General features: G+C 35.9%; 2 protein-coding genes across 3 annotated transcripts; both read left to right on the top strand.

The window, feature by feature from the left end:
• On the top strand, window positions 1,843–4,691 carry LOC105177824. The gene is made up of 9 exons (XM_011101080.2): window positions 1,843–2,068; window positions 2,228–2,412; window positions 2,528–2,803; window positions 2,891–2,949; window positions 3,188–3,224; window positions 3,317–3,388; window positions 3,696–3,846; window positions 3,941–4,096; window positions 4,175–4,691. Exons 1-9 carry the CDS (start codon window positions 1,883–1,885, stop codon window positions 4,544–4,546), a joined length of 1,494 nt encoding a protein of 497 aa, XP_011099382.1. The 5' UTR covers window positions 1,843–1,882; the 3' UTR covers window positions 4,547–4,691.
• LOC105177822 lies at window positions 5,573–10,445 on the top strand. Of its 2 annotated transcripts, none has more exons than XM_011101078.2 (3): window positions 5,573–6,072; window positions 6,967–7,466; window positions 9,364–10,445. In XM_011101078.2, the coding sequence occupies exons 1-3, from the start codon at window positions 5,991–5,993 to the stop codon at window positions 10,222–10,224; spliced, it is 1,443 nt and encodes a 480-aa protein (XP_011099380.1). In that variant the 5' UTR covers window positions 5,573–5,990; the 3' UTR covers window positions 10,225–10,445. The 2 variants fall into 2 exon arrangements, with proteins under 2 accessions (XP_011099380.1, XP_011099381.1); XM_011101079.2 differs by having other exon boundaries at window positions 5,574–6,072; window positions 6,885–7,466.

Here is a 10,870-nt window from a genome sequence, read left to right as displayed (position 1 = left end):
AAATTCAACTATTTATAATTGATACATTTCTTTTATGGAAAAGGGTTGTGTTATTTTACGATTTTGGTAATTTTCATTATCTATCCACAAATCTAACAAAAAGAGTCTCGTGCGAAATTTTCAATTCAAATTTAATCGTATGGGTTTGCATTTTACTTATCAATTTGTTATCTCATTATTTATTGTAATTTACAGACTATGAACGAACGAGAAGTACAAAATAATTATGAATATAATTGTCATTCCCATATGATTGTATCAAGTACTAAAAGCCTTTTACAAACATTGGTAAGTTTAAGTAAATTCACTTATACCATCAACTTTGGATCTATATGGTCTCGTTTAGTTTGTGTGAATAAACCAGATAAGATTTTTATTATATATAATCACGCATTTGGTTAGCATTATTACAACATAATATTAACAGCGAGTCCAATCTTATTTTAAAAATTTATAAAATAATTTTTTTTAGTATATACATAATTTAGGAACGATCTTCGGAATGATTGACAAAATCGTTACAACCATAGTATTCCTAATAAATGACAAATCCGTTCCTAAACATATTCCAAAACTAATGACTAAATATTAAATATTCCGTTCCAAACTATAATCGTATAACAGTTACAACACTATATTCTAAATAAAGAAAAAATCATTCCTATGTCTATTCTAAAGTATGGTTCAACTTCAATTCCAAAGACCGTTCCAAAGTACATCATCTTGACACACAACCACTGTGCTAAATTTATGTTAATAGTATTGCAAAAATTGTTTCAAAATAACTAAAAAAAAGTAATCCAAATAAAGAAATTATATTTTTATATGGTCACGTAATTAGTAACTGTCATTGTACCTGTGGTACAAATGCAGGTACAAATTAGGAACAATCTCTCCAAAACCATTCATAATTATTTGTAACATATCTATTAGGACGGAAGAACTCTATTCCATAACCGTTTCAAAAGCTGGTCCAAAGTAATTCATCATTAAAAAGCCGTTCCAATTAATAAAAAAATAATTCTTAAATTCAGTGCAAATTCCGCAATTTTTTGTAGTGATTAATAAAAAGAAAGAAAGAAAAATAATTTATCAATTAATGTAAATTTTAAAAAGTTGAATAAGTTAGTTATTTTATCATGAAGTATATTTTTGACTTCACAAAACATTGATGCGACAGTATCTTTAACTGTTATTTGTGAGTGTTGAAAATTTTTTCTTTTTATATTAATACTGATACTAAGACTAAGGAGTGTCCATAAATGTTTATACCCTCAAGAATTGCCTTTCATACGCGAATTGGTTTTCCCATCACAATTCATATTTCATCTTCTATTACTTTTTATATATGTGATTTGTATAAAATATTTTTTAAAATAAAATTGATCAACGTATTCTTTATGTACGTGTCGTATGTATATAAATTAGAATAAAAAATATAATAGAAATCATAAAGAAAATTCAATTTACTTCAGAAAATCTAATATTTTCCTGTTCAGTGGAGAGATTCTAATCCAGGTTGGATTTGATCGAATTTGAACTAATTATACACTTGTTATATGATTGTGTACAATTAAAAAAAAGTGATTAATTACATAACAAGTATATCACGCTTATTTTATAATTAATTTGATTGGATCAAACTTGATTTGTATAAAATTTTCCAAGCAAAACAAACAAATAGGAGGAGGGAGTGTTGAACCAAAACTAAGAAAAGTTAGTTACAAAAAACAAAGGCCACAAGCTATTCTTACCTTACTTAGCAAGTCAGCGAATTCGTTTTCCACCCTCCCTTTTCCCCAACACGTTCGTCGACTTCCTCGTCTATTATATTACCCATTCCAACAACGTTGAGATCCCACCACACAGCATCACTGAAGCAATGTCTAAATCCAGTGACAACGCCATCCCCTTTGTGCTCCTCCTCGTTTCCATCACTCCATTCACTCAAAACTCCCTAGTCTTCGGATCCACACTCTCAGACCGCATTGCCAGAAGGCCTGATCCATTGCGAAAATTCAAACACTACGGCCGAGATTATGATATTTCCGACAAACATTACTGGGCCGTATGAGTTTGTCGTCATTTCAACTTCTTTCTTGTCCTGTTTTCATCCACAATTAATACTCTATCTAGTCTAGTAGTTATATATGATAATTAATATATGTTTATTGATCATACTCTGTTTTTGTTTTTTCTCTTTCCTTTTTGCCTCCCAAATATCCAGTCTACGGCATTTACAGGAAGTCCTGGTTATGCAGTGGCAGGAGTTTGGTTGCTCTCTGGCTTGGGTTTTGCAGTTTTTGTAATTGTCAAGAATTTAAATGGAAGTGCATCTCCTGTAGTTGATCGTCCGAACTCGTCGAATTTGATAATGTTCTTCCTTATTGTTCTGTTTACTGTTTTTGCCATGTAAGTTCTTGCTCTTGTCCAAACCAGATCGACTGATATCAGTTCAATTACATTACAAGACAACTGTAATGAATTCATCATGTGATTAGTTTTATTTTTTTTTTTGGAATTGTAGAAGTGCTAGCAGTATCATAATTGCAGCAAACCAGAAGTCACTGCAGAGGGCTGAAAAGCTTGAAGATACTCTATTTGGTGCTGGTGACGATACTTCCCAAACCATAGGAAAAGTTAGAGCTACGTTGTGGCGCATGCAAACTTCTCTACTCCCATATGACTCGAAAACATGCGCTCTACTGGATCTGATAGGACATCGGCTGAGAAAAGGATCGTTGAGCATTCACGGTTTTGTGGGAAGTACCAGAAAATCTTGTGACCGAGCTATTCATACATTGTAAGAATGGTTCTTAGTTTCGTTCTAATATGGATCCAGACATGATTTATAACACTTGAGTAATAACATTCCTTGTTTTGTTTCCAGCTACTTGGTGAATCTTGTGGTCGTGTCGGTTAACTTGGTGCTTTTAGTTGCTGGATTAGGTGAGTTTCGTTGTCTAGTTGTCCGTAATATTTGTAATTTAGGTATAGAACATTTTACATGTAGAAAAAAAAAGCTTGATTTTGGACTCGTGAATATGTGGTGTATATATATATGTTAAATTTGAATAAATATTAATTCTCAATGTCTACACTGCCATTTTGATTATCTAGTTTTTTTTCTGACAAACATGTAACAAAAACAACTTGGTTAGACTAATGGATTGCTGCTTTGGCTCAGTTCTGATTGCCTTGCATTATCGTCCTGGTATTATAGTGTAAGTGGGACAAAGTAATAATGTTTTGTGCTTTCCTAGATTTTCCTCCATCAAATTTTGTTCCTTCTTTGATTGCCTTTTCTGTGTCTCAGCTTAATCTTCTCTTGTTGGATTCTGACAACTTTTAGTTGGATTCTAACCGGTCTGGATTTCTTCTTCTACACGTGAGTACCTAGTCTTTGAGGTTAAATGCAATTTACGCCTGTGACATGTGCAATGAGCAAATATTATTATAAAATAAAAATTTGCAAATTTACCTCGTGTATAAAAAAAATGAAGCAAATTACCCCTATCGAAAATACATGAAATAATTTGTTTTATTTTCCAAAACACAAAAGATAATTTGTTATTTTATTCTTTATAGGGATTTCTCATGTCACTGAGGGATAAGTTGCCTTTTCCCCTAGTCTGTCTTAATAAGATTGCTCAACTGTTGATCTGACCAGGTATATGAATTGAATTCATCTACAGTTTTGTTGGGGATACTTGTTCAACTTTGACGAATTACGTGGAAGACCCCCGAAACAATAGCCTTACGGACATGCTTCCTTGTCCAAAATCCGCGGATTCTGACAGAACTTTAGGACAAATTAATCGCAGTGTTCATGATTTCATTGCTGAGGTACTCCAAGAGTTACTTGTCAGAATGATGCAAAACGTTAACTTTCAACACTCCTCCTTGTAACACGTTCTTGTCTCGCTGTCCCCTTCTTCAGATAAATTCAAAAATCCAAGAAGTGCTTGCAAGCATCGAAGGAGACGAGCATCAACCGATCCCAGAAATTTGTGACCCTTTCTCCGCTGCACCAAATTTCAGCTATTCACCTCAAATTTGTCGAAACGATTCCATCCAAGTCAGAAATTTACCAAATGTAGGCCATCAGACAAACTTGATTCTTGCTTCTTACATCAAGAAACACACTCCGACATTGATTCTAACATTTTCGCAGGTTCTTTCAAGATTCATATGTTACGAGGAAAACACTACAGAAAATTGCCAAGCAGACGGTAGATTTCTGCCCGAAGCTGTCTACCCTGTATCTTTAGCTTACTGTCAATCAATTCAGGATTTCATCGACATATACCCTGATATGTCGGGGCTAATGAAATGTTCCGCTGTGAAACAAGCTTTTGCGGACATTGTCCAACGACAATGTAAGCCTATGAGGCGGACAACGAAGATGCTATGGTTGTCGATGTTAGCCTTTTCCATTGTTATGGTGGTTGTGGTGTTGCTGTGGTCTGATAAAACCATTCGGGACAGGAGAAGGTGCTCCGTTAGGTGGTCCATTTTTCATAGACAAGTACATGGGAGTTCATAGTTAAGTTTTGCCAAAATTAATGTTGTAAAGGAAATTCATTGCTGCAAATAAATGTATATATACTTGAAGCCATGATGTCGCAAGACCAGCTTGGTTTAGCATATAAATGAAAAATATGTGACCATAATACTTCAAAATTTTGTGTATTTTCTCAATTAAAATTTTCATTTGGTGGTTTTATTTTGATGAGATGAAAAGAGAATATAGCGGAAAATGGGTTGGGGAAGTGGAAGGAAGCCGGAAGGGGACACTTACCAACTTTATTCTGTGACAGTGTCATGTTTCAACTAATGATTATTGTATTTCAAGATTCCTCTTTTCTTAAAAAGAAAAAGAATATGTTTGCTCGATCTTTGCGAATGATGATTAATTTTGTTGATGGAATGTAAGCAAATGGACAATAATCTTTGTCCTTGTTGTAACACACTACACATAAAAAAAACAAAAACAAAAAATAAGTACATAGTAGTTATTAAATTACACAAACAACTCATGTTATTTATAAATTACAAATATATTTTTTAAAATTATAGTTATAATTACAGATACACTCCTTGTTCAAAAATAAAATGTTACATAAATGCTTTTTCGATACATTTCTCTAACACTCCTTGAACAATATACTTATAATTTTACAAATAATAAAAATTATTTATATAATTAAATTTAATATAAAAATATCGATACAGTTAATCATTATTATTATTACAAAGCAATAAAGTAGAGAAAGCAAAATAGCACCTTTCAAGGACAACCGTGTATTAAAGAAGTTCCCTAAAGTTGAGTAATTTTACAACCTTATATTACTTCCTATATTGAACAATTAGCAAAAAATATTCAAATATCCCATATATGTAAATAATCTGAGTATACATCCTAGAACTTATCAAGACAGGCAGACACGTCTTTGATCAAATCATAACATTTAACCTTATCTTATGCTACCCCTAATTAATCTTGAAATAAAAGCATCACCATTCAGGATTCTGACACCATTTTACTTCAAATTATTACACCCGTCCGTCCTACAATCCCGCAGCTGCTTACTGTCTTTAAGCATCTCAAGTCCAAGGCCTGTCTTCATTAAATAATCAGCTTATAACGAGGGGAAAAAGATTCAATCTTTATTTTTATTTTTCAAGAAAATGCTACATTCAACTACTCTGTACTGTATATATTGTCATCTCTTATGGTAAAAGAGCTGTAGAGAGAGGGGGGGGGAGTGGAGTTGTGTAGGTCTTCCGTCAGTCGCAATCACGATCAATCCAAGATCCAACAAATAATCAAACTCACCTCCAAGTTTCTCTCTTTTACTCATCGACTCCCATCAATATTCTCTTCTTGTGCACGCTTTTCATCAGGAAATCTCAACAGGGTTCTCGTGATTTTTGAGAAGGAGAATTACTAGCTTTTGTTCAAGTAGTTTCAAGTTTTTTTTTCTTTTATGGTGACGAAAATCAAGAGAGCTAACAGCAGCAAACCCATGTCCAGAAATTCTTTTGTGTTTCTAGCAAGGTTCTCTTCAGGTAAGCTTTCTTGAATTTAAGTAGACTTTGTGAAGTTTTACTTTATGCTTCTTCTTTACCCTGTATTTCATTCTGATCTTGCTTGGATTTCTGTTAATGTATCTTATTGGGTCTGACCTTGTGGGATTCCTGGATAGTGTTTTGTTTTGGTGGGGATCTGTTTGTGTTTGTCAATTCGGTGAAATTTATATCTTGAAACTTGCTCGCGAATCGCGATTGGGATTGTTTTTCGTAGTGTTTGAGGTGTGTGTGTGTGTGTTAACCTCTGTCTGAAGCATATGCTTATAGTATGTGGACGTGTTAGGTTGGCACGAATGTTTCTGCTATTACCACTTTAGCAATTCCGTGAAGCTGATATTTACCAGCATAGAATGTGTGAGACATAATTCTTTCCTAGTTGGTGTTGATGTCAATACCTGTTATCTCTATTATCTCTATTATCTTATTTGTCATGTTTAATTGGTAATAGCTATTTGAGACTTTCAAAAGTTACGATTTTCAACTGATCAGATTGCTAAATCAAATTATTTGACCAAAGCGACAAGATTATTTAGAATTATTGCGTTTCAGCTTGGCTATGCACTTTGTGTTGATCCGTTCATTCTTGTATATTTTACAGGCCTTTTAGGTGTGTTTGGAAACTGGTTTTCTCTTTCATCTTATGGACAGAACCAATGGGTTGTAGGATAGGGTTAAATGCTTTGTGTGTCTGCAACTTTTGTCCAGGAAAACATTGAATTATGTTGTAAACAGGATCAGCATTGTCATGACTTTCATTTGGACCTCCATTTGTTGTATGTTTCTAAATGCAGCATTGTCTTGAAGATAGAAAAGGCATCAAAATGAGGATGAGAAACAAATACCGGAAACCAACTACTTTGCATTGCAATGCAGGAAGCAGATGCTCGACTTCTACATTGGTGTGGAGCCTTGTCGTTGTCCTCCTTATGCTTCACTTATACACCTTAATTTCACACACAGATGTACAAAGTAAAGAGATACACAGGGATATGAGCCACCGCATACTATTACGTGAACTAGAAGAGGTTGAGGAGGAAAATATACAAATGCCTCCACCTAGGAAGCGATCTCCACGTGCCGCTAAGAGGAAACCTAGGCGACCCACTACCTTGATTGACGAATTTCTTGATGAGTCTTCCCAAATAAGACATGTGTTCTTTCCTACTATAAAAACGGCTGTGGATCCCATGGTGGATGCTGGCAACGACAGTTTTTACTATTATCCAGGGAGAATATGGCTGGATACTGAAGGAAATCCTATTCAAGCCCACGGGGGTGGTATTCTGTATGATGAGAAATCCAGGACGTACTACTGGTATGGAGAGTATAAAGATGGTCCGACTTACCACGCTCACAAAAAAGGAGCAGCACGGGTAATTTCTGATTCATGATCTATGTTTTAACCCATTCTTGAAACATTCAGAAGTTACGGTATTATTGAATGAATTACACTGTCACTGCTTTTCAGGTTTCATTTTTACTGCAGACTATAAATTAGATAACTCTTTTTCTTTGAGGATGCGTATGCAATGGGGGATTATCCTGCACTTATCCACATCTGCATGTTTTTACCTGAGGGCAAACTGCATAGTGCAATATTAGCTGCTGTCACACTAATTCCTCTGTTCTATGTGTGCCTCACTTGAACATTATGGCCTACTTTCTCCATACTGATTGTCTCAATGCTAGATGCTAGTTTTTCATTCACACTCTAGTTTCTTAGATAAGTATTTCTCCTTTCCTTTGACGTCTCTTGATGAGATTTTTATAACCACCTCTTACAACCTATTTAGTAAGAACTCAAAGAGAAAACTATTTTCAGGCTGCAATGTGTAAGGATTCTTGCATGACTGTTATGAACTCCAGATATATTGATATTATTACTGTTCATCTTGTAGACCCAAACAAGGTGAAAACTAAATAAGATCGGTGGTTCTGCTTGTCATCAGGTATTGATAAGAGTTAATACACCATTGGATATCTTAGTCTGGCCCATAGTGGTTGATAGAGTTTTAAAAGACATAAGACCTTTGTTGGAGGCATTCACTGGATGGCCTGTGAGCTTTCCTTCCCAACATTTTTTAAAATCACTGTATAGCATCTAGAAGATACTGTTCTGCACTTCATAAGCTTTCTGACTTTCCCATGTGTCTGTCAAATCAAGGAGGCGAGTTTGGGTACTGCAATATAGAAAACTGCCTGTTCTGGATATTCCTCACCAGCACCACAGAAGACAAATTGTAGCTCATGAACCTATTGAAGAGGGACCAACCTGGTGTCTTTTGATGCATCATGTCCAAGTTAGTCAGGCTGATAAAACACTAGTCTTTAGATGAAAACACGAAAGCGGGTGAATATTTGGTAGAAGTAGAAGAAGTATTGGACCTAGTTATATGGAGGTTTTGATGGTCAGAAGCACTAGGTTATTCCTTTAGTTGGTAGTTCTAGGTCAGCTGTTCTTTGTTGCTTCCAACAATCTACCTTCTTATTGTCTCAACTTGGAATAGTTCGTTCAAGGTATTATACGAATGTGATCCACTCCAACTTTCAGTTTCAGGTGATGACTTCAGAAATTGTCCAATTAATGATTTCAAATTATCTTGGCATGAGCTACCTAAATAAACACGTTTGGTGGTTGTAAAGATTTGGAGTCTGGACAAGACAAATTGGAATGCCTAGTGAGAGCAATGGTGGATGCAGGACCTAAGCATATGGGGTCCAAACTTATGTTCAGAAAGAAAGGAAAGAGATATTCATCAGAATAATATGGATCTTGGTGGTAAAAGATATGTTTTTTACACAGTTGGAAAATTTTCATTAGAAACACGCATATGAGCAGTGAGGCACAAAAGGCTTGCATTAAAATGGAACAGGTCAACTGGCCTTTCTGCCAAATTAGGTCAATATAGTCTCTTTTCACACTAATATTACATAATAGGATTCAAAGATATGTATATATCAAGTCTTCTTATCCGCTCACTATAGCTTGTTGTGGACTCAAAATTTGTGATTGCCAAATCAAACCAGCAGCTTCTGTTTCAGATATGCTGCACCCAAATAATACCCTATCTTCACAGTTTGTATGCGAAACATGTGTTGGCCGTCAACTATACATCACAAGTATTTGCTTTATAATTGCTTAGTCTTCTGACAGAGAGACATATTCTTATGAACTGTAAAGGGTTCTGCATAGTGGATGCCAACTGAAAAAGGACAGCAACAATGCTAATCCTTTTGTTTCTCTGATAAAACTCATTTTCCTCCGTTCAGGTCGATGTTATTGGTGTTGGTTGTTATTCTTCCAAGGACCTATGGACATGGAAGAACGAGGGTATTGTGCTCGCTGCAGAGGAAAGAAACGAGACCCATGACCTCCACAAGTCTAATGTGCTCGAGAGGCCAAAAGTAATCTATAATGACAGAACTGGAAAATATGTAATGTGGATGCACATCGACGATGCGAACTACACAAAAGCCTCCATCGGTGTAGCTATTAGTGACTCGCCTACCGGTCCCTTCGACTACCTCTACAGTAAACGCCCCCATGGGTTTGAAAGCAGGGACATGACAATCTTTAAAGACGATGATGGTGTTGCTTACCTCGTTTACTCATCTGAGGACAATACCGAACTTCACATCGGCCCACTCGATGAAAATTACCTCGATGTGACACATGTTGCGAGAAGAATCCTTGTGGGACAGCATCGAGAAGCACCGGCTCTATTTAAGCATGAGGGGACATATTACATGATCACCTCCGGATGCACCGGCTGGGCTCCAAATGAGGCTCTTGCACATGCAGCTGAATCCATTATGGGGCCATGGGAGACAATGGGGAACCCCTGCATCGGTGGAAACAAAGTCTTTCGACTGACGACATTCTTTGCTCAGAGCACATTCGTGCTGCCTTTGCCGGGGCTTCCTGGTTTGTTTATTTTCATGGCGGACCGGTGGAATCCTGCTGATCTGAGAGATTCAAGGTATGTATGGTTACCTTTAACGGCGGGAGGAGCTGCCGATCAGCCACTGGATTACAGTTTCGGGTTCCCGTTGTGGTCCAGAGTATCGATATATTGGCATAAGAGATGGAGGCTTCCTGGTGAGTGGAGTGGGATGAAAATGAAATTGTGAAGATTTTGAGAGCTGACTCATTGTAACATAAATCTTTCTTCTTTTGGGGGTTTCCTCTGTTATTCTTTGCACTTTTGTTGTTGCGACATAAGCAGGATACTTTAGGCTTACACAGCTTAGTAGGGATTAGTTGCAAATTGTTCCGACAGTTAAGTTGATGTATTGCTTCGGCCTTCGGCTATGTTAATATGATTCAAGAGTATAGAGCTGGAGTTGGTCTTTTTGCCGGTCCAGTATTAGGCTCATATGACCGGCCCAAATAGAGAAGAAATTTGGGCAAGTTGGACTGATTCGGATGCTAGGCCCAATTTATTCAGTGATTGAACTCTGTTATAACTAAAGCAAAAATATCCAACTCATAAAGTTAACTATTAAATGATAATATTTTTTTTAACAATTAAGAATTTAAATAAAATAATTGTTTAATATTATATCGGAGCGTAAAATATTATTTACAGCCCTGAATTATAGACAACATTCAACATTTTGGATTTAGTTCAACTTTATTTAATTTCATCTTCATTTTCTTACTAACTTTTCCCTTTTTATTTATTCTTTATCTTCTCAACCAACCCACTTCAACTACTCTCATCACCCATCTTTAACTATGTCAATTTCTTTAGGTTTGGTAAGTTTGAGCTAATCA

This window comes from Sesamum indicum, linkage group LG15, assembly GCF_000512975.1.
Source record: "Sesamum indicum cultivar Zhongzhi No. 13 linkage group LG15, S_indicum_v1.0, whole genome shotgun sequence".
Classification (NCBI taxonomy): domain Eukaryota; kingdom Viridiplantae; phylum Streptophyta; class Magnoliopsida; order Lamiales; family Pedaliaceae; genus Sesamum; species Sesamum indicum.
The sequence above is the reverse complement of the archived record's forward strand: the minus strand, read 5'-3'. Positions and strand labels throughout refer to the sequence as shown.